This window comes from Salminus brasiliensis, chromosome 1 (assembly GCF_030463535.1).
Source record: "Salminus brasiliensis chromosome 1, fSalBra1.hap2, whole genome shotgun sequence".
NCBI lineage: Eukaryota > Metazoa > Chordata > Actinopteri > Characiformes > Bryconidae > Salminus > Salminus brasiliensis.
Genome location: NC_132878.1, coordinates 94,107,737 through 94,132,099, shown reverse-complemented (window position 1 = coordinate 94,132,099; position 24,363 = coordinate 94,107,737). Strand labels below are relative to the sequence as shown.

The window sequence follows — 24,363 nt, the reverse complement described above, 5'->3', positions numbered from 1 at the left end:
CATGTCCTGTACAGGTCAACCATCGATAGCAGGACCTAAAAACAGAGGTAAAAGAAGTGTAGAAATGATCAAAATTAAAAATTAGAAGCTTTACAAATCAGTAAAACCCATAAAAACTGGGAACAGCGACGGATTAATTTCCCCACCCGTTTTCCGTCGTAAACAAAAATAATAACCAATCAGAGCGCAGGAGTAGACAAGAACTAGCCAATCACAACGCCGGAGGGCGGGACATGTCTCAAAACGGGTGAGGAGAGTCGTACTACGGCGTCAGGCGTTACCCTGGCTACGCCGTCACTTCTCAGAATCGCGTCTTTTGATTGGCTGATTCTTGTCGCGTTTCGATTATGGAGTCTGCTGATTGGGTGGCGTCTGTGTGTTGTCGTTGCTGTCGGAATAAATATCTAGCGACCTTGAGATAAAAGGACGGAACAAAAATATCGATTAAAAGAAATAGGTGAGAAAAACTGATCTAATGATGCTTTTGTTGGTTATAAAAGTCTTAATTCATGAATTTTAGCACCACCTTTTAGTGTAAAACACGACGATAAAGGGCTTTAAATTGAGCACCAGTGGTTTATACTGGTCTGGTGCTGGTGTGGTGCTGGTTGACCAGTATACCAGTGTTCAAAACTCACTATATACTGGTTTATACTGGTCTGGTGCTGGTGTGGTGCTGGTTGACCAGTATACCAGTGTTCAAAACTCACTATATACTGGTTTATACTGGTCTGGCACTGGTGTGGTGTTGGTTTACCAGCATACCAGTGTTCAAAACTCAATATATACTGGTTTATACTGGTCTGGTGCTGGTGTGGTGCTGGTTGACCAGCATACCAGTGTTCAAAACTCACTATATACTGGTTTATACTGGTCTGGCACTGGTGTGGTGTTGGTTTACCAGCATACCAGTGTTCAAAACTCAATATATACTGGTTTATACTGGTCTGGTGCTGGTGTGGTGCTGGTTGACCAGCATACCAGTGTTCAAAACTCAATATATACTGGTTTATACTGGTCTGGTGCTGGTGTGGTGTTGGTTGACCAGCATACCAGTGTGCAAAACTCAATATATACTGGTTTATACTGGTCTGGCACTGGTGTGGTGCTGGTTTACCAGCATACCAGTGTTCAAAACTCAATATATACTGGTTTATACTGGTCTGGCACTGGTGTGGTGTTGGTTGACCAGCATACCAGTGTTCAAAACTCAATATATACTGGTTTATACTGGTCTGGTGCTGGTGTGGTGTTGGTTGACCAGCATACCAGTGTTCAAAACTCAATATATACTGGTTTATACTGGTCTGGTGCTGGTGTGGTGTTGGTTGACCAGCATACCAGTGTTCAAAACTCAAAATATACTGGTTTATACTGGTCTGGTGCTGGTGTGGTGCTGGTTGACCAGCATACCAGTGTTCAAAACTCAATATATACTGGTTTATACTGGTCTGGTGCTGGTGTGGTGTTGGTTTACCAGCATACCAGTGTTCAAAACTCAATATATACTGGTTTATACTGGTCTGGTGCTGGTGTGGTGCTGGTTGACCAGCATACCAGTGTTCAAAACTCAATATATACTGGTTTATACTGGTCTGGTGCTGGTGTGGTGCTGGTTGACCAGCATACCAGTGTTCAAAACTCAATATATACTGGTTTATACTGGTCTGGTGCTGGTGTGGTGCTGGTTGACCAGCATAGCAGTGTTCAAAACTCACTATATGCTGGTTTATACTGGTCTGGTGCTGGTGTGGTGCGGGTTGACCAGCATACCAGTGTTCAAAACTCAATATATACTGGTTTATACTGGTCTGGTGCTGGTGTGGTGCTGGTTTACCAGCATACCAGTGTTCAAAACTCAATATATACTGGTTTATACTGGTCTGGTGCTGGTGTGGTGTTGGTTGACCAGCATACCAGTGTTCAAAACTCAATATATACTGGTTTATACTGGTCTGGCACTGGTGTGGTGTTGGTTGACCAGCATACCAGTGTTCAAAACTCAATATATACTCGTTTATACTGGTCTGGTGCTGGTGTGGTGTTGGTTTACCATCATACCAGTGTTTAAAACTCAATATATGCTGGTTTATACTGGTCTGGTGCTGGTGTGGTGCTGGTTGACCAGCATATCAGTGTTCAAAACTCACTATATGCTGGTTTATACTGGTCTGGTGCTGGTGTGGTGTTGGTTGACCAGCATACCAGTGTTCAAAACTCAATATATACTGGTTTATACTGGTCTGGTGCTGGTGTGGTGTTGGTTGACCAGCATACCAGTGTTCAAAACTCAATATATACTGGTTTATACTGGTCTGGCACTGGTGTGGTGCGGGTTGACCAGCATATCAGTGTTCAAAACTCACTATATGCTGGTTTATACTGGTCTGGTGCTGGTGTGGTGCTGGTTTACCATCATACCAGTGTTTAAAACTCAATATATACTGGTTTATACTGGTCTGGCACTGGTGTGGTGCGGGTTGACCAGCATATCAGTGTTCAAAACTCACTATATGCTGGTTTATACTGGTCTGGCACTGGTGTGGTGCGGGTTGACCAGCATATCAGTGTTCAAAACTCACTATATGCTGGTTTATACTGGTCTGGCACTGGTGTGGTGTTGGTTGACCAACATACCAGTGTTCAAAACTCAATATATACTGGTTTATACTGGTCTGGCACTGGTGTGGTGTTGGTTGACCAGCATACCAGTGTTCAAAACTCAATATATACTGGTTTATACTGGTCTGGCACTGGTGTGGTGTTGGTTTACCAGCATACCAGTGTTCAAAACTCAATATATACTGGTTTATACTGGTCTGGTGCTGGTGTGGTGTTGGTTGACCATCATACCAGTGTTTAAAACTCAATATATACTGGTTTATACTGGTCTGGCACTGGTGTGGTGTTGGTTGACCAGCATACCAGTGTTCAAAACTCACTATATGCTGGTTTATACTGGTCTGGTGCTGGTGTGGTGCTGGTTTACCATCATACCAGTGTTTAAAACTCAATATATGCTGGTTTATACTGGTCTGGTGTTGGTGTGGTGCTGGTTTACCATCATACCAGTGTTTAAAACTCAATATATGCTGGTTTATACTGGTCTGGCACTGGTGTGGTGCGGGTTGACCAGCATATCAGTGTTCAAAACTCACTATATGCTGGTTTATACTGGTCTGGTGCTGGTGTGGTGTTGGTTGACCAGCATACCAGTGTTCAAAACTCAATATATACTGGTTTATACTGGTCTGGTGCTGGTGTGGTGTTGGTTGACCAGCATACCAGTGTTCAAAACTCAATATATACTGGTTTATACTGGTCTGGCACTGGTGTGGTGCGGGTTGACCAGCATATCAGTGTTCAAAACTCACTATATGCTGGTTTATACTGGTCTGGTGCTGGTGTGGTGCTGGTTTACCATCATACCAGTGTTTAAAACTCAATATATACTGGTTTATACTGGTCTGGCACTGGTGTGGTGTTGGTTGACCAACATACCAGTGTTCAAAACTCAATATATACTGGTTTATACTGGTCTGGCACTGGTGTGGTGTTGGTTGACCAGCATACCAGTGTTCAAAACTCAATATATGCTGGTTTATACTGGTCTGGTGCTGGTGTGGTGCGGGTTGACCAGCATACCAGTGTTTAAAAGTCAGCATATGCTGGTTTATACTGGTCTGGTGCTGGTGTGAAGCTGGTTGACCAGCATACCAGTGTTCAAAACTCAATATATGCTGGTTTATATTGGTCTGGTGCTGGTTGACCAGCATACCGGTGTTCAAAAGTCAGCATATACTGGTTTATACTGGTCTGGTGCTGGTGTGGTGCTGGTTGACCAGCCTACCAGTGTTCAAAACACAACACATGCTGGTTTATACTGGTCTGGTGCTGGAGTGGTGCTGGTTGACCAGCATACCAGTGTTCAAAACTCAATATATACTGTTTGCTTTTCTTGGTAGCTACTTTTGCTCATTAGTCCCTGAAGTCAATCGGCAATCTATGTATCAAACTCTCTTTCCAGGGATGAGAGAGAGACATTTTCACAATGCCTCCACCAGACAGAGGAATCAGAAGACATGATAAAGGAGTCTTGAAAGCAAAGGAGAAGTGAGTGTTTTTGGGAGGGGTTCCAGTGTTTGTTCATCAAAAATCCTTCAAATCTGTACTAAAATGCTGTGTAATGACTTTCAGAGAGCTGCTTGAACTCAAGAGGCTTCTTTCATTGGTCTCGACCCCTCTTTCTAAACAACAGGTACAGACATTGATAAAAATCTGCCTTACACTTCAAAGAAAATGGCACCATATAGTCCTAAAGTGGGTTCTTTGACTTGTAACAGTATCGTAAACCTTTTCTGGGCTAGATAGATCCAAATATTTACAATGTTTAACCAGGCATACAACCATTGAAGGTTCTTTGGATCATTGTGGCCTGATTTAGAACCCTTGAGGAGGCTAGGAACCCTTGAGGAGCTCTTTATAAGTTCCTCAATCAAGCGCTAACTGCTAGATGTTCCTCAAAGGTCACGGCAGGTCAGTGTAGAGGCCGAAAGCCGCAGAACTCACCCCATGTAAACGAGGACCGGAAAAGCATGAGGCACATGACCACAGAGGCAGCGGAGCTGGATAACTTCAGGTACCCGATGATGCTTTATTTTTGTGATCCTATTGGTTTCCTGTTATACTGTTTGACGATATACACTGATCAGCCATAACATTAAAACCTCTGACAGGCAAAGTGAATATCATTGATAATCTGGTTACAATGGCACCAGTCAAGGGGTGGGATCTACATATTAGGTTGATGTATTGGAAATAAAAAAAATGGTCAATAGTAGGAGTCTGAGACACTATGATAAGAACCAAACTGTGATGTTCTAGACGACTGGGTCAGAACATCTCCAAAACATCAGGCAAGTCATGTAGGGTGTTCTCAGGATGTAGTGGTCAGCACCTACCAAAAGTGGTTCAAGAAAAGACAACCGGTGAACTGGTGACAGGGTCATGGCCATCTATGGGTCATGGTGCCACCTCATGACTTACAGGACGTACAGGACCTGCTGTTAATGTCTTGGTGCCAAATACTACAAGATGCCTTCAGAGGACTTGTGGAGTCCATGCCTCGATGGGTCAGAGCTGTGGCGATGGCACAAGGCAGGCCTATACAATATTAGGCAGGTGGTTTTAATGTTGTGGGCGATTGGTGTATATAATTTAACTGATGCTTTTTCAAATCAGCGCAAAGTATAAAGATCAGAGGCGTTTCGCTGACCACCATAATCAGGCCCTCTTCCTGGACATCTTCACGGCTCTCATCAAAAACAGACTCAATTGCAGGTCTGGTATTGTTTATTTTTTTAACACATTTAAAAACACCTGTCCTTTTCTTTGTGTGGACATTTCACAATGGATGGACCATTGGAAACACTCAAAAAATTAGTTAGTCTACATACAGTTGTGGTCAAAAGTTTACAGACACTCATCATGGACGTAAATGTTATAGCAATATCGGGCTTCCAGTTTTTTAACTGTTCTTTTCAGAGGCAGAATGAGTGACAACATACATCTTAAGAATAATAGAAGCATGAACAATAATTTGGGGGGTCAAAATTATACATACAGGGTCACAAATATACATACAGCTCACCTTATATTTCGATAGCTGTATTTTTTGGCAGGTTGCACTTTGAGCAAACACTTTTGGTAGGCATCAACAAGCTTCTGGCAGAATTCTGGTTGGATATTTGACCTTCTCATCTCGGCAGAATTGGTTCAATGAAATATGTTGGTTTCCTGACATGGACCCCACTCTTAAGCACAATCCACATATTTACACCATGATTATTATATTATGATTATGATCAGAGCAGTTCAACAGTTTTTAGATGGTTTGGTAACTTTTATTAATAATTTATTAATAGTTCTGATCAGAGGAGGACGGGTCGGGTCCCCCTTGTGAGTCTTGGTTCCTCCCAAGGTTTCTTCCTCCGGCTCTGAGGGAGTTTTTTCTTGCCACTGTCGCCGTTGGGGCTCACTGGGGGTCTCTGATCCTTCATGTCTTCTTATGTTATTTCTTTTTTTTTGTCTTTTATTAATTACTAATTATGTAAAGCTGCTTTGTGACGACAACAGTTGTAAAAAGCTATACAAATACATTTCACCTGACTTGACTTGACATATTTGAGGTCAGGACTTTGGGAAGGCCAGTCCAAAAGCTTTATGTTAGCCTGCTTGATCTATTCCAAATGTGTGTTTGGGTTCTTTGTCCTGTTTGAACATCCAACTGTGTTCAAGTTTTCACCATTTAGCTGATGGTTTGAGGTCATGTGGAATAATTATGAGGTAGACCCTTTGTTTAATGTACCAATTCCACTGGCAGCACAGCAGCCCAAAAATACGATGCTCCCACCATCATGCTTAACAGTTGGTACAGTGTTCTCTGGGTTGAATGCCTCAGCTTTACTTCTATCTTTTTCTATATATCTTCCAAGTGGTTCAGCTGTAGACTAGTCAAAGTTGTAGAGCAGGGGTTTCGTTCTTGGATGGCAACCTCTTGGTCTATGGCGATGTAAAATTCGCTTGATTGTAGACAGTGACACTGGTGTTGCAGACCTATGCCTTGGCGGTTCTGGAATTGCGTTTGACCATTCCAAACAAATGTAAGTCCATGACGAGTGTGTGTAAAGTTCTGAATGCAGCTGTATGTTAAAGTTAGGTTTGGGGCAACAGTTTAATTACATAGATTATTAGTAATTATAATGGAGATTGTTAAAATAGGGCACAAAATGCTCATTATTTAAATGATTTTTTTTACTTATCACTGATTTCAGTGAATGGCTGCACCATTCTTCTTTGGAAAATATCCTCAGAGTCCTCATTTGCTTGAGACTGTTAATAAGAGAGCCTCGTTACCAGGTAGAACTCACTTTTGTAACCTCAAAAACATTTAAAGTCTTTTGTTTAATGCTTTCTATGAATATTTTGTAGTATAAAGTCATCTTGTGTTTAGGCTTTTAAACCTTTAAATGATCTTTTTCAGAAGGTGTTCTATGAGCTACATGGATTAAGTCACCTTGCAAAGGTAAAGCCGGGCATGTATGGAATGGGAATATCTTGCTAATGGCTTTCCTGTCTCGGGCCTTATTCAAACACCCTTTGCAACTTCAATGGGAATGGGCAGGGCTATATTGAATGGGTGTGGCTAAACTGACTATACAGGGAGTAGACAAAATAATGGAAACACCACATGGAATGCTTACACTCATTGTGTTGTTCATTCTGAGATGCTTTTCTGCTCTCCGCAGTTGTACAGAGTGGTTATCTGAGCTACTGTAGCCTTTCTGTCAGCTCTAACCATAGTCTGACCATTCTCCTTGTTGACCAACAAGGTGTTTCCGTCTCTTAAGAAATAGCATAAGAAAAGCATAAGAAATGCTACAGGCCCCGTAACTACATGATTATATTCATTGCTGATTAGACGCTCTTAAAAATACACCTAATAAGGAATTCCCATTCATTCCTCAGGTAGAAGTGAGTGGAGATACGAGGGTTTGAAAGACTTCTATAGAAGCTGAAGAATCAACTGAAGCTTTTTACTCCAGTAAAAGTGTAAAAGTACTGGTTTCAGAACGACTTCAAGCAGAAAAGTAAAAGTAATGGAAGGAAATCAAAGGCGGAAAGCTTAGGCCGCGCCACAGGGGTCTATAGTGCACTATCCCCCACCCCCTCCCCAAAACCACACTTTTCTAAAAGCCATAATGAGGAGAATGTTGTATATTAATATTAATATCTGATATTATAATGATCTATTAAAATGTTGATGTTAAAAATGTTGGGCTGCACTAGGCTCCTGTTTCAGCTGCAGATCTGCCCATTGAAAATGAAGCATTTCAGTAATATCAGCTCTATTAAAGGAGCGTCTAGAAGTTTTGTGATGCTGCAGAAAGTCAGACTTCAGAGGCGTGTGATCAATAAGCTTTATGGGAATGTAAATGTGGGGCTCAGTTGGGACGTTTCACTGCAGCTCTCTTGAGTCTCTGCCACGGACACAGTCTTCATACTAGACTACAGACGTCTGCTGTGAGCTCGCTGGAGAGTGACGGGACGTGTGCAGGTGTGATGATCTCTTATAAACCAATAGGGAGTCAGAATGGTGTCTGTTTATACTTCTCATCCAACCACGATCAGACTCACACTTTCCGGATGGAGAGATTGATCTGGATAAATAAATAAATAAACAAAGGGAAATGAAAGAGGAGGAACGAGGCTGTTTTTAAAATGTAAGGAGGAGAAAGTTCAGATAATTGGGTAAAAATGTAAGAAGTAGAAGTGAAAAGTCTGAAAAATAAGGAATTACTCCAGTAAAGTTTAGAGAACCAACATTTCTACTTAAATAAGGTACCGTAGTATTTTTACTTACTTACTTGACACCTCTGCTTTCATAAGGAACCATTTTTGTAAAAGAGTTGCATGTGTGAAGAACCTTCTAAAGGTTTAAAGAAGTCAAAATAACGATTCTCTACCAGTGTAAAGGTTCTTCACACTCAGGTCTCTACAAAAATGTTTTTTTAATTGAACTAAACTGGGTTGTACTCTAGCATCGCTTAATTAACCATTAACTGTTCCTAATAAAGTGCTAGATAAGGGTATCTTTATAGACTATTTACAGTCTTTAGTTTTCAAAAATAAACAATGAAAAATCATATTTCTATGATATGGGCTTTATTTACATTTATGGTATTTAGTTGACGCTCTTATCCAGAGCGACTTCCAAGTTGACTCGTATTACAGAGGTGGACCAGTGTAGCGTTAGGAGTCTCAAATCAAACCTTCAAATCAACCACACCACATTGGAGACTGGGGTTCGATTCCCAGTCTGGGAGACTATGCTGCACTACACCAATGAGTTTTATACAGGGGTGCAGCATAGTCACCCAGACCAGGAATCAAACCCCAGTCTCCAATGTGGTGTGGTTGATTTGAGGGTTTGATTTGATGCCATTAATGTAAATAAATGTAAATGTTAAATCAACCCTCAAATCTAATCAGACTGGCCTAGAGGAGGCAAACGCAACATTTCTGTACTGCAGTTTTTCCCAGTAGAAATGAAGATTTCAGGTGTGATATTACCACCAGTACAAATTTCATAGTTGATAGTTTCTTCTAGTAAAATTACTTGGATCTTAAATTTATTTGTAATTTTAATCCATTCTCCACCCAATTTGCCATGTCATTCATGTGAACTCCCCCTACCACTATCAATGCCCCCAACACTGCATCGCTAGGAGCATCGCTTAATTAACCATTAGGTGTTCCTAATAAAGTGCTAGATAAGGGTATCTTTATAGACTATATACATTCTTAATTAAACAATGAAAAATCATATTTCTATGATATGGCCTTTTAAAAAAACATAGTTGAACTGTTCTGGCACAAAGAATGTGGAAATGCTGAGCATGCAGTGGATGTTTTTCAGTACATGGAGACAGTGGCCAGTTCATATCTGGGGAATGGGGACCAAGCACTGGAAACAGAACAACTGGTGACCATGACCCGTGAGTTACGAGTTATCTAACCACGTCAAGCAAACAAAGCATTCAAAGCCGAAAAGCTTCCTGTTGTTTCATTTTCTCTCCCTTTTCTCTTGCAGACATGTGTCAGAAAATGTCCATAATTGAAGATCAGAGGCCGTGGGTGACTGAATGTGAAGCTCAGAAGGTCAGATGAACGCTACTTCAAAATGACTTTACAAATGAAAAAAAAAGGTGTTAATGGTCGGAACGTAGCACAGACCCTGGTGCTGATGCATGTGTTAATCTGATGCAGATTTCTCATAGCACTGCATAGCATTTACATTAAACATTGAAGGCCTTTAGCAGACTTACAAGGTTACTTGTACTACAGAGGAGGGTCAGTGTAGTGTTAGGAGTCTTACTCAAGGACTCTTATTGGTGTAGCGCAGCATAGTCACCCAGACCGGGAATTGAACCCTCAAATCAACCACACCACATTGGAGACTGGGGTTTGATTCCCGGTCTGGGTGACCTCTATGCTGCGCTACACCAATAAGGGTCCTTGGGCAAGACTCCTAACACTACATTAGCCCTCCTCTGTAATACGAGTCACCTTGTAAGTCGCTCTGGATAAGAGCGTCAGCTAAATGCCGTAAGTGTAAATAAATGTAAATGTAAAATCAACCCTTGAATCTAATCAGACTGGCCTAGAGGAGGCAAACGCAAAATTTCTGTACTGCAGTTTTTCCCAGTAGAAATGAGAAGATTTCAGGTGTGATATTACCACCAGTACAAATTTCATAGGTCTAGTAAAATTGACATTACTTGGATCTTAAATTTGAGGGTTTTTTTTTAAGATTTTTTGGTAGTTTTACTCCATTCTCCACCCAATTTGTCATGTCATTCATGTGAACTCCCCCTGCCACTAGCAACGCCCCCAACACTGCATTGCCAGGTAGCCAACGCGCTCTGAGGAAAGCACAGCTCCCCATTTTTGATACAACAGCTAACAGACTAGAAATGATGTGGGGAGGAAGTGCCATCAACCCACCCCTGACTCCGGCTGCTGACCCGGGATCGAACCAGCATTATGTATCTCTTGTATCTCGGACGGCACTTGCCATAGTGTGCCTATGTCGGCAGTGCAGCTTAACCTAGCTGACCTCATTAATTACGAGTGGTGTCATGGAGTCCTACTACTATCTACTATCTACTACTATACTACTACAGTGTATGTGTGTGTGTGTGTGTGTGTGTCTGAACAGTGAATGTTATGAATGTTTTATACGTTCATACACACAGTATATGGACAAAAATATTGGGACACCTACTCTTTTATTGTTTCTTCTGAAATCGAGAGGGTTATAGAGTGTATCCGACTAGCAACATCTTAGCAGCCACCTACCAACACCATAGCAACCAGCTACCAACCACTAGAGATAGAATGCTCCAAAATAAAATATTTTTACTTAGACTTTCATTAAAAGAAGGTTAGCAATACCATAGCAACTACCTGGGACACCAAAGCAACATTATATCCTACTACTATCCTACTACAGTGTGTATGTGTGTGTCTGAATAGTGAATATGGGCATTTTGTATGTTTATACATGCACTATATGGACAAAAATATTGGGACACCTACTCTTTCATTGTTTCTTCTGAAATCGAGGGGATTATAAAGAGTGTATCCGACTAGCAACATCTTAGCAGCCACCTAGCAACACCTTAGCAGCCACCTAGCAAAACCATAGCAACCAGCTACCAACCACTAGAGGTAAAAAAGCTCCAAAATAAAATATTTTTATTTTGACTTTCATTAAAAGAAGGTTAGCTATACCATAGCAACTACCTGGGACACCATAGCAACATCACATCCTACTACTATCTACTATCCTACTACAGTGTGTATGTGTGTGTCTGAACAGTGAATATGGACGTTTTGTACATTCATACACGCACTATATGGACAAAAATATTGGGACACCTACTTTTTCATTGTTTCCTGTGTATCCTCTGTATCCTGAGTGTATCCTGCTTTTGTTGTTGGAGTAACTGTCTCTGCTGTCCATGAAATCTATCTACTAGACATGTACTATACACTTTTTGCTGCTATATAGAACCATTTCTACGAAGAATAATTTCCGAATACAATGTGAAAAACACAACCAGGCAAAGAACAGTTTAAGCATTGAAAGGGTTCTTTTGTGGACTGACCATTGGGACGTTGAGGAATTTTCCTGGTCAGTGGGTTTTCCCAATTTGGAGGTGATGCAATCCATAATAGTGGATAACAGTTGCCAACACAACTGAATGTATTGGGGAAGTTAGCACCCATAGGTCACATGTTGAACTGGCTGTGTTTTACCTTTCTGTACACAGACTCTGGTAAAGCTGCTTTCTGCACGGGACAGTAATGTGTTATTGGGTGCTCTCCTGGCCCTCACTACTCTAGCAGACAGGTGTGTTTAAAATACAGTCCACTCAGAATAGTACACGGTTTTACTCTGTTTAAGACGTCTATTCAAATATGACATTGTTTTCTAGCCCTGTGTGTAAAGAGCCGATTGGAGAGCTGTCCGTTGTGGAGCATCTTCTTATGATACTGCAGGAATATGACATGTTATCAAAAAGGTAAAATTAACATAAATAACCTTCTCCCTTAGTTTACAACTTACAATATCCATTATGAAGTTTGTTTGTTTGTTTGTTATCAATTATTGCAACAATATGTAACACTTTACATTTAGGGTCTCAAACAGATATGGTTGCATAGCAGTTCATCCTATAGGAATGCATGGGGTACGAAGGCTACTGCACCTTTCTAAAGCTATAGTATATAGATAATATAAGCACATGCATGGCAACCCCTTGGCAACACTCTAGCATCCATCTGAGACATTGCAGTAACTGCCTACCAAACACCTAGCAACACCCTAACAACCACTCAGCGACACCATAGAAACCACCTGCCATTCCACAACAACCACGAAGCAACATTATAGCATCCGTCTACTAACCACTTCAATAATCGTCTGGGATAGCATAGCAGACACCTAAGAACATCATAGCAACCACCTACCAACAACATAGCAACCCAATCACAACCATCTGGGACACCGTCGCAATCATCTAGCGACTACCAAGCAACACCCTAGCAACCACTCAGCGACACCATAGAAACCACCTGCCATTCCACAGCAACCACGAAGCAACATTATAGCATTCATCTACTAACCACTTCAATAATCCTCTGGGATAGCATAGCAGACACCTAAGAGCATCATAGCAACCACCTACTAACAACTTAGCAACCCGATCACAACCATCATCAATGCAGTCATCTAGCGACTACCTAGCAACACCCTAGCAACCACTAAGAAAGTCCATAGCAACACCATAGCAGAGCAAGCACCTACCAACTATCTAGCAGCTCCATTACAACTACCTGGGATGCCACAGCAACTCTGGGATACCCTAGCAACCTCTAAGCAGGTCCATAATAACCACTTCCTATTACTAGTTATAGGTAAATAAACTATTGTTAACTACTGACAAAGTAATCATTTGATCACCTAGCAACGCTATAGCACCTGCCTACTAACTGTAATTAGCGATATTCCTGCAACCAACTAGCAATATCTTAGCAGCCACCTAGCAACACCATAGCAACCAGCTACCAACCACTAAACATAGAAATGCTCCAAAATAAAATATTTTTACTTTGACTTTTATTAAAAGAAGGTTAACAATACCATAGCAACTACCTGGGATACCATAGCAACATCATATCAACCACTTAGCAACACCATAGGATTTTTCTGGAAGTGGGAACCACTTAAGCTGCACAACCATTCTGCACCCAGTCTAGTTAATTGATTAACTTAAGGCAAATGTAAACCATTCATGAACTTTGCATGTGCGCCCCCTATAGGCTGAGTGCAGAGCTTCTACGGCTGCTGTGTCCGGTGCCGTGTGTGCGGGAGCAAGTGTGTCAGTGTGAGGGCGTTCCTGTGCTGCTGAGCATGCTCCATGAGGATGACCTGAAGCTGCTGTGGAGCTCGGTGTGGGTGCTGGTCCAGCTGTGTCAGGATCCGCACACCAGCGCAGTCATCCGCGCCTGGGGCGGAGTCCAGCAGCTCCTGCACATCTTGCACGGGTCGGCACAGCTCCTCTATTACACACTGCACACTAAGCAAAAAGGGTCTTTGAATCGTAAAGATAGGGGAACCCGTTTTTGGTGCTATCTAGAACCTATTTTAAAAGATTTTCCACAAATTTAAGCATCGAAAGGGTTCTTTTTACAGACGGATGGGCAGTGGTGGTTCAGTGGTTACAGCACCGGGCTATAGATGACAATAGCCCTTGGCAAGCTGCCAGTGTTGTGCCCTCGAGCAAGGCCCTTCACCCTCCCTGCTCCCCGGGCACCGCAGCGTGTGCACACTGTCACTGTGTGTGTTTGATCACTAGTGTGTGCAAATAGGTTAAATAGGCCTGTGTTCAACACGGAATGTGGGAAATGGTGTCTTGTGTTGTCTAGAGTAGTACTGCCAAAAGAATAGGACTGTCTGAAACAGATCAACATGCCTAATGCCAGGCATGGGCTAGAAGGGTACACCCATCCTTCCACTTACACCCATCCTTCCACTTACACCCATCCATCCATCCACTTACACCCATCCTTCCACTTACACCCATCCATTCATCCACTTACACCCATCCATCCATCCACTTACACCCATCCTTCCACTTACACCCATCCATTCATCCACTTACACCCATCCTTCCACTTACACCCATCCATTCATCCACTTACACCCATCCTTCCACTTACACCCATCCATTCATCCACTTACACCCATCCATCCATCCACTTACACCCATCCTTCCACTTACACCCATCCATTCATCCACTTACACCCATCCTTCCACTTACACCCATCCATTCATCCACTTACACCCATCCTTCCACTTACACCCATCCATCCATCCACTTACACCCATCCATTCATCCACTTACACCCATCCTTCCACTTACACCCATCCATCCATCCACTTACACCCATCCATCCATCCACTTACACCCATCCTTCCACTTACACCCATCCATTCATCCACTTACACCCATCCTTTCACTTACACCCATCCATCCATCCACTTACACCCATCCTTCCACTTACACCCATCCATCCATCCACTTACACCCATCCATCTGTCCACTCACACCCATCCATCCGTCCACTTACACCCATCCATCCATCCACTTACACCCATCCATCTGTCCACTTACACCCATCCATCCGTCCACTTACACCCATCCATCCATCCACTCACACCCAACCATCCACTCACATCCATCCATCCATCCACTCACACCCATACATCCACTCACATCCATCCATCCACTCACATCCATCCATCCACTCACATCCATCCATCCACGCACAAAAGGCCCGATGAGTTCAGTTTGGTGTAGCCCAACCTCTTTTTTGAGTTCCTCTACTTTTATCACTCCTTGATTTATCACTAGTCTGTTTCTGACCATAGGACTGCTGTTGATCAGATATTATTAGGGTGGTGGAACAGCAGCACAGCAGTGACACTGACATCTTTGTGGTAGAATAGCGTGAGTGTTGCAAAGGGTGTTGCTGGGGTTTTACATCCGTCAGTATCTCCGGCCAAGAGCAGCCCTGTGGTTAGGAAGAGGGCTTGAGTGTGTATATATACATCATACGTGGTTTGCAGTGTGTATGCGTGTGTCTAAACAGTGAATGAATATGAAGTGAACACACACTATATAGACAAAAGTATTGGGACACCTACTCTTTCATTGTTTCTTCAGAGTTGATCCTGCTTTTGTTGGAGTAACTGTCTCTACTGTCCAGGGAAGAAGGATTTCTACTAGATTTGGTGGAGCATTGCTGTGAGGATTTGATTGCATTCATCGACAAAAGTGTTTGTGAGGTCAGGATGTTGGATGATGATCACCACCCCACCTCATCATCCCCAACTAACTCCCCAACTCATCCCAAAAGTACTGGATGGAGCACCACCATCCATCATTCCTGAGAACACAGTTATTCCACTGCTCCACAGCTCAATGCTGCTTTACACCCCTCTAGCCAACACCAGGCATTAGGCAGAATGGTGCCAGTAGGTTTATAATGTTTATCTGCTCCAGAGAGTCTTATTCTATTGGCAGTACTTCACTACAAGGACTATGTAGTAAGCTGTGTGTGTGTGTATTTGCATCTTTGTTTATTAAATGGGGTGTCCACAAAAAAAAAAAAAAAAAAAAAAAAAAAAAAAATATATATATATATATATATATATCAAAATCAAATCAAATTTTATTTGTCACATACATAGTAATACACAGTATAACTTGCAGTGAAATGCTTTTTTGACAGTCTGCCCACATCAAAGCTATACAATAAAGATCTACATTTAAACTTAACTAAACCTTAACTTAATAAAGTAAAGTGCAAAAGAAAAATAAAATAAAAAAATAAAAATAGAATAAGTTACATTTAAGTTAAAAAATAAAATATAAAAATATGAAAATATAGAAATAGAAATATAAGCAAAAAAAAAAAATACAAATATATATACACAGATGAAATAGTGCGTGTCTGTGTGTGTGTGTATATATATATATATATATATATATATATATATATATATATATATATATGTATACATATGTACATATTTATCTGTATGTATATATAAATAGTGACAACTCTTCGGCAATACTCCAGAAATTGACCTGAACACCCCTCATTTCTGAGACCACCGCGCCCATCAGCGTAGATATATTCACAAGCAGCGCTGCTGTTTAAACCACACAGGCAGATGAAGTGATAATAGACCGTTGGCGGAAAGTAAGATAGCAATGAGCACGAGCATTTGACATGTTAACCAAACCCTGTCTGTGTGTGTGTGTGTGTGTGTGTGTGTGTGTGTGTGTCTTTCTCCCCAGAGAGCGAGTGTATGTGTCTGATCGCTCATCCATAGAGATCCTCTCTAGTGCTAACGCAGCTGGTCGCTTGCACAGACAGCATGTTCCTGAGGAGCCGAGTCCAGTGGAGGCAGAGGAGAACATCATGTCCCTCTATGCTGGTGAGCACCAACACTCTGTGTTGAGTAGTGAGGGCTAAGAGAGGGCCTTGCTCAAAAGCCCAGCAGTGGCAGCTTGTCGTCAATAGCCTGGTGCTCTAACCGCTGAGCCTCCACCCCCCCCAATGCAGAAGTGACGGAGCGCGAGACCTAACAGCTTGGTGTGGTATGTAGTGTGTAAATCAAGGGCCTCATAGAAAATATAAACCAATAAAATGATAATCAAGGGCCACACACTAAGTGTGAACCAATGTAACCCAAAATTCAGAACCAGGGGCCACACAGTAAATGCAAACTAACATAACCCAACAATGAATATTGGGGGCCACACAGTAAATGTAAACTATTGATCATCTAGGGCCACACAAATAATGTAGACCAATGTAATCCAAGATTAACAACCAGGGGCCACATTGTAAATAACTATTGTAGCCCAAATGATCAACCAGGGGCCACACAGTCAGTGTAAACCCAATTAACACAAAACTAACAATCAGAGACCACATAGTAAATTACAAATGTAACCCCAATTTATCAAATAGGGGCCCCTCAGTACATGTAAACCAATGTAATCCAAAATTAACAACCAGGGGCCCCTCAGTAAATGTAAACCAATGTAATCCAAAATTAACAACCAGGGGTCACATAGTAAATAACCAATGTTACCCATATTATCAACCAGGGGCCCCTCAGTAAATGTAAACCAATGTAATCCAAAATTAACAACCAGGGGCCACATAGTAAATAACCAATGTTACCCAAATTATCAACCAGGGGCCCCACAGTAAATGTAAACCAATGTAATCCATAATTAACAACCAGGGGCCACATAGTAAATAACCAATGTTACCCAAATTATCAACCAGGGGCCCCTCAGTAAATGTAAACCAATGTAATCCAAATTAAACAACCAGGGGCCACAAAGTAAATATAAGTCATTGCAACCCAAAATTGACCATCCTGAGAAACACTGCAAATATAAACAAATTTTAATTAAAATGGCCCTTCTAGGGTCAAACTGTAAATATAAGCCACTGTCACACACAACTGACCATTTAGGGCCAGACAGTAAGTGTGCACTCATGTAATTAAACACTGACTATCAAACGTTAACCAATATATTTAAAGTTTGACCAGGGAGGGTCGTACAGTTTACCCCTTTCCATCCTCCCGCCTGGATTACATTTGACTTACCTGACTCTCTGCCTTCCTCTCCGCCACCAGCCTGCTGCGCTGCAATAACGGAGCTGGCGCTGGATGACACCGCAGCCCACCTTGTAGTGCAGGTACCTGAAACGGTCCAGTGCCAGAGATGGACACATTTCTATTGATCTGCTCCGTCTAAATCTCTCATGTCCAAAAGCAATGACATGTAATGTCTCCTTCTGTCCCAGGAGAACGGGGTGTACATCATAGGCAAGCTGATACTGCCCCAAGGCTCAGAGACAGGACCAAAGGCAGCATCACTGCAGGTACATCAGATTTCAACAGTAGACTGTTATATTAAGGGACGGCTCCAAGATGGGAAGTCTGAGCCTAAGTCTGATCTCATTCATTTCTATACAGAAATACAAATGTAGGGAACAAAAGCCTTTAACCCCTTAAAAAGCCTCCAGCTGGTCCACCAGCAGATAGACAAATGTCTATTACCAGAGAATAGCCCCACCAGTTTGTACAGAAGTCTCTGTAGTTACTGAGTAATACACCATAGTGTGTAATAAGCCTTGGAGTGTTAAGGGGATAAGCAGGGAATCACCAACTTTGACATTGGACTTGATTTATATATCTAAAAAAAAACATACAGTGTCCCGTTCCTCACTTTGAGGTTCAGAGGGGTGCTCACAAGCATCCTGTAGGCACCCTTAGTGTGACCTTTGGCCTTATGGCCTTATGGGCTGCATTATGTCCAGGTGTTTTTTTAGCTACCAAAGCAGCTACCATTAAAATTAGGTGCTGGTGATCTGAACTGGGAAAAGAATAACGAGAAATGACACTATTGGTTGCTGAAATGCTGAAGTGATTGGTGTGGTGCAACAGCTAACACCACTACCTGCCAGAAATTACTTGAATCTGACAAAAGTAATAATAAATAAAAATTAACCAATGAAAGTCAGACACTGTGCTTCAACAGAGTTATTTTAAAAAAATAAAATCATGAAACAGGCCTGGACAGAAATGATGGTACCCTTAACTTAATATTTTGTTGCACAACCTTTTGAGGCAATCACTCCAATCAAACAATTCCTGTAACTGTCAATGAAACTTCTGCACCTCTCAGCAGGTATTTTGGCCCACTCCTCATGAGCAAACTGCTCCAGTGGTCTCAGGTTTGAAGGCTGCCTTTTCCAGACGGCGTGTTTTAGCTCCTTCCAAAGATACTCAATAGGCTTTAGGTCAGGGCTCATAGAAAGCCACTTCAGAATAGTCCAATGTTTTCCTCTTAGCCATTCTTGGGTGTTTTTAGCTGTGTGTTTTGGGTCATTATGCTGAGCAAGACCCATTTTTTCTGACACTGAGCAGCACATTTCTCTCTAGAATCCATTGATAGTCTTGAGATTTCATTGTACCCTGCACAGATTCAAGACACCCTGTGCCAGATGCAGCAAAGCAGCCCCAGAACATAACAGAGCCTCCTCCATGTTTCCCAGTAGGGACAGTGTTCTTTTCTTGATATGCTTTATTTTTCCGTCTGTGAACACAGAGCTGATGTGCCTTGGCAAAAAGTTCCAAATTCCAGTCTGGTTTTTTATGATCTGTTTTCAACAGTGGTGTCCTCCTTGGTCGTCTCCCATGAAGTCCACTTTGGCTCAAACAACGACGGATGGTGCAATCTGACACTGATGATCCTTGAGCTTGAAGTTCACCTTTAATCTCTTTAGAAGTTTTTCTCTGCTCTTTTGTTACCATTTGTATTTTCAGTCTCTTTGATTTGTCATCAATTTTCCTCCTGCAGCCACGTCCAGGGAGGTTGGCTACAGTCCCATGGATCTTACATTTCTGAATAATATGTGCAACAGTTTAACATGATTGTCTATAATTTTCTTTCTAATCTCCTGAGACAACTCTTTCCTTCTCTTCCTCTGGTCCATGTTGAGTGTGGTATACACCATGTCACCAAACAGCACAGTGACTACCTGTAGCCCTGTATATAGGCCCACTGACTAATTACAAGACTGTAGACACCTGTAATGCTAATTAGTGGACACATCATTTTTGTCCAGGCCTGTTTAATGAGTTTACTTTTTTAAATAATTCTGTTGAAGCAAGGTTCAAAATCAGTGTCGGATTTTCATTTGTTCATTTTCATATAATTTTCATTGATTATTACTTTTGTCAGATTTAAGTTATTTCTGTGACCATTGTGGGTGTTTCTTTCATTAACCGAGGGGTACCAACAATTTTATGTGTAAATGCCATAAATGAAATCTTCACCTTTTGTTTTAGTGTTACGCTTTCAGGACCCTACGCTTCCTTTTCAGCATGGAACGCAACAGACATCTCTTCAAAAGGTACAACTGATATGTGGTGTTAGCTTCATGCCTACCAGCTTTGTTGTACAGGCTTCGCTTCATCACTGACCTTTGATTTGTGGATGTAGGCTCCTCCCACCAGAGCTGTTCGAGATGTTCATTGACATCGGGCACTACGTCAGAGACATCGCTGCGTACGAACCTCTGCAGGAGAAAACCTCACTGCTTTCGGTAACCTTATAATGGTTGGATCTTCCACTCTTCGTAACATGTGTGAAATGTCAGACTTGGGCCTTGATCTTTCAATGCAGTTTGCGTACAATGAACTATACTATATGTAGGGGCAGTGGTGGCTCAGTGGTTAGAGCGCCGGGATATCGATAACAGGGTTGTGGGTTCGATTCCCGGACTCGGCAAGCTGCCACTGTTGGGCCCTTGAGCAAGGCCCTTTACCCTCTCTGCTCCCCAGGCGCTGGAGTTGGCTGCCCACCGCTCTGGGTGTGTGTGTGTACTCACTGCCCCTAACACGTGTGTGTGTGTGTGTGTGTGTGTGTGTGTGTGTGTGTGTGTGTGTGAGTGTGTGTTCACTACCAGATGGGTTAAATGCGGAGGACACATTTCGCTGTACACTGTACAGTGACAAATACGTGCACCTTTACCATGTGGAAAAATAAGGACACCCCATGAAAAACCTTTATTTAAACATCTGGAGATTTGATCTCCGGATCAAACAGAGGTTTAGGACATTTTTGAACACCCGACATTTATTACTACTGAAAATGAGTGAAATCAGAATCAGCTGGAGATGATCAGAACATGGTTAGAAAGGGTTCTGGAGGAGCCTGTCTTATTAGAACCTCAGACATTTAGTCTGGTAGACTGATAAAGTGGGTTGTATCACCACAGCCAGATCCAAAGAGCTTGTAGATGCAGAGGAGTCTGGGAAGGGGTTCTAGGAATCAACCTTTCCACTAAATCATTTCCAAGTGGAGAACATGTAAAATTACTGCCAGCATGGCGAGGTCAGGCCTTCCTAGCAAGATCAGCCCAAGAGCAGATCTCCTGCTATCCTAAAACACCATTATAGGCCCTATAGAGACACTAAATGTCCACATGTTTGTGGACACCTCTTCTAATGAATGCATTCAGCTATTTTAATGTGCACCCATTACTGACACATATGTGCAGATGTGCACACACACACACACAGGCTGTCTAGTCCCTATTGGCACCATGCTACCTAATGCCAGGCGTGGGCTTGAGGGGTATAAAGCCCCCCAGCAGCAGCATTGAGCTGTGGAGCAGTGGAAGAACTGCTGTGTTCTCTGGAATGATGGATGGTGGTGCTCCATCCAGTACGTTTGAGTTAGATGAGTTAGGGGGTTGGGGAACCTGCAGTTCTGTAGCAGTTCTGTAGCAGGACCCCCCGTCCTACACTATATTTAATGGGTTTTCTCTCTAAAACCCACCTTTAACTGAGGAAAGAGTTGGTTATTAGCTGATTGGCTGGATCAGGTGTGTTGGGAGCAGGGAAACACTGATGAAACCAGGTTCTGGAACCACTGTTTTAAGATATTGCTCCAAAGAAACCCTCTGCCACCTTTATTTTTTGAGGCTCATTTTCTTGTCTGCAGCCTGAAGAGTTAGATGGACTGAGGGAGAGAATTGAGGCAGTGAACCAGAACCGGCCGCCTATTAAAGTGATCAATGGCTACTCCATTCTCGACCATCTAGGCAGTGGAGCCTTCGGAAGTGTTTTCAAGGTAAAGCCCGTGCTCAATCATTCATCAGTCCTTCGGCCAGGCCTGGACCGCACCATCTATACCGCGGATCTGTGATTAATGTGCTGCTTGGAAACATACAGGGGGTCTGTGTGGGATGAAATTGTGGGCTTCTGTCGAAAGGTCCGTAAACAGGGTGCACAGAACTGCCTGGCGCTGAAAGAGGTCAACCTCCACAACCCTGCTTTCGGGAACGACAAGAAGTCCAGAGACAGCAACGTTGAGAAGATTGTGTCCGAGCTCACCATAATCAAAGAGCAGGTATTGAATGTCATACTGAGCAACCTGCAGATCTTTAATGCCTTTACTATCCAATATGCACTGTATGGACAAAAGTATTGGGACACACGTCTTAATGATCATTAATTTCAGGTGTTTTAGTCAGCCTCATTGCCACAGGTGTATAAAATCAAGCCCCTAGTACTGCAGTCTGTCTTTCTTACACACATCAGTGAAAGAACGGGAGGTTCTGAAGAGCTCACTGAACTTCAGCGTGGTTCTGTATGTAATAGGAGACACCGCTGCACCAACAACAACAAGTCAGCTGGTGAAATTTTATAATTTCCTCCCTCCTAGATCTTCCTCCATCAGCTGTGAGTGGTGTTATTATTAAACAGTGGAAGAGTTTAGGAGGAACAGCTCACAGAAAGCAGCTCAGCCACAGAGTATCAGACCACGTAAAGTTACAGAGCGGGGTCAGGGCCGAGTGCTGAGCTCAGAGCAGAGTGCAGAAAAGCCTCCAGCTGACTCAATAACTGCAGCAGAGCTCCAGACCTGCTGCTGCTGGTAGAGCTTAGAGCAAAGGAGGACCAGCTCCATATTAATACAGCCTATGGGTTTAGAATGAGATGTCAGAAAAGCTCCTGTAGGTGGAATGTGTAGGTGTCCAAATACTTTTGTCCATTTAGTGTAATTCCATTAGTTATAGACAAAATGCTGCACACACAAATATGTGCCATTTTGGCAGTCTCTCACTAAGCCAAGGGTACAGTTATCAGCTCTTCTGTAGCTCTACTGGCCCTGTGTGGTCATACGGGTGCACTGCAAGATTCAGCACCAGCATGTATTAGTCCCTGTTTACTTCTACATACTGATGATCTGACTGTTATGTTTTTTAGATGGCGCATCCGAACATCGTCAAATACTTCAAGACATTTTTAGAAAGTAAGTGTGCCCCTGTGATTATTGTATTTCATTTAAAAAAATGTTTTTTTTTGTAATTTAAAAAATATATGTATTATTGGAAAGTTATTTAGTTCTTTAGTATAAATATATAACATATTTTACAATGTATTTTGTTTGCAATGTTAATAATGAAATTATTTAATTAATTTAATTATTTAATTAATTCTATAAATACTAATTAATTAATCATTGTAATAATGAATTATTGTTTGTTTATTAATTTTAACTAATTGTAAACTGAATTTTAAGAGAAGGACCACACCCCAAACTCTTCCTCCTGGCCCTCAAGCCCCTTATATAACCCTGTTTCAGTTCAACTCCATTACGAACAAACGTCACACCCACCTCCACCCCGTCTACTCCCTTTCATCTATCACTCACCACACAAACGGCGGTCCGGAAAGCCAACCCGGACTCCAAGCCAAAATATTAACAGTCCCTCCTCCCGTTCTGTGTCAGTGGGTGGTCTGCACTAGCACCATTTAAAAGTTTGGACACACCTGGTTGAACGCGTGCCCTTCATCATCTTAAAAACATCTGATCCCAATGCTAGGGTGAGCACATTTTTGGAGGACACTGGGGACACCCGAGTATCCACTGTAGTAAGGATGCCGGGGCTGTGGAGTTTTAGGTGTATGACCGTGGCAGTGTCTGTGTGTGTGAGGGTGGAAATACCCTCAAAACCATGCAGCTACAGTATGATATATTAATAAACATTAATACAAGCACATTTACTCATTTAGCAAGAGACCAGTACACAGCCTTAATAGCCTGTAAATAGCCTGTAAATCACCTCCCCTCAGTTTAACCAACAACTGAGGCCTGTTTGAAACCTTCCTCAGCCACGACCCCAGTGTTCACCAGTATGGTCACTCTAGCACTTCAATGTCAAATGTGTGTCCAAACATTTGACTGGTATTGCATGCACACACACACACACACACACACACACACACACACACACACACACATATACATATATAAACAGCTCCGGACAAATTAAGACCTTATTTTTTTGCTCTTAAATTTGCATCTCTACGTCTATGGCTGTTGTTTTATTCCAGACATTTCATCAAACAGAGCTGAGTTAGCTGAATCCCGGCCGAGACATGAGAGCTGTGATTGGCAGTCGAGGTTATTTCACCATAGTGATTTCTGAAAGCTCTCAAAGTTCAGATATTATTACTGTGGTGTTTAATCTTTTTATTATAATTAAATTTTATTATAATTATCAAAAATCATTTATTTGAATAAAAAATAATTTATCATTTATTTAAAAATATTATTTCAGCA

At 42.1% G+C, this 24,363-nt stretch overlaps 1 protein-coding gene across 2 annotated transcripts in view; it reads left to right on the top strand.

The window, feature by feature from the left end:
* Nucleotides 1-397: 397 nt before the first annotated feature.
* The window catches only part of nek10 (NIMA-related kinase 10), a 39,847-nt gene continuing 15,881 nt past the window's right edge, over nt 398-24,363 (top strand). The window contains exons 1-20 of one of the 2 annotated variants that reach the window (XM_072659523.1): nt 398-457; nt 4,028-4,113; nt 4,198-4,258; nt 4,527-4,639; nt 5,242-5,340; nt 6,834-6,918; nt 7,043-7,084; nt 9,479-9,557; nt 9,653-9,720; nt 11,898-11,977; nt 12,063-12,149; nt 13,450-13,674; nt 16,498-16,637; nt 17,859-17,920; nt 18,029-18,106; nt 20,079-20,143; nt 20,233-20,335; nt 21,739-21,867; nt 22,009-22,146; nt 23,004-23,049. In XM_072659523.1, coding sequence (XP_072515624.1) covers nt 4,052-4,113; nt 4,198-4,258; nt 4,527-4,639; nt 5,242-5,340; nt 6,834-6,918; nt 7,043-7,084; nt 9,479-9,557; nt 9,653-9,720; nt 11,898-11,977; nt 12,063-12,149; nt 13,450-13,674; nt 16,498-16,637; nt 17,859-17,920; nt 18,029-18,106; nt 20,079-20,143; nt 20,233-20,335; nt 21,739-21,867; nt 22,009-22,146; nt 23,004-23,049 — 1,762 coding nt within the window. In that variant the 5' untranslated portion in view covers nt 398-457; nt 4,028-4,051. Of the gene's footprint in view, nt 458-4,027; nt 4,114-4,197; nt 4,259-4,526; nt 4,640-5,241; nt 5,341-6,833; nt 6,919-7,042; nt 7,085-9,478; nt 9,558-9,652; nt 9,721-11,897; nt 11,978-12,062; nt 12,150-13,449; nt 13,675-16,497; nt 16,638-17,858; nt 17,921-18,028; nt 18,107-20,078; nt 20,144-20,232; nt 20,336-21,738; nt 21,868-22,008; nt 22,147-23,003; nt 23,050-24,363 lie in introns of those variants that run through there. The other variant, XM_072659529.1, reaches the window with a different exon arrangement.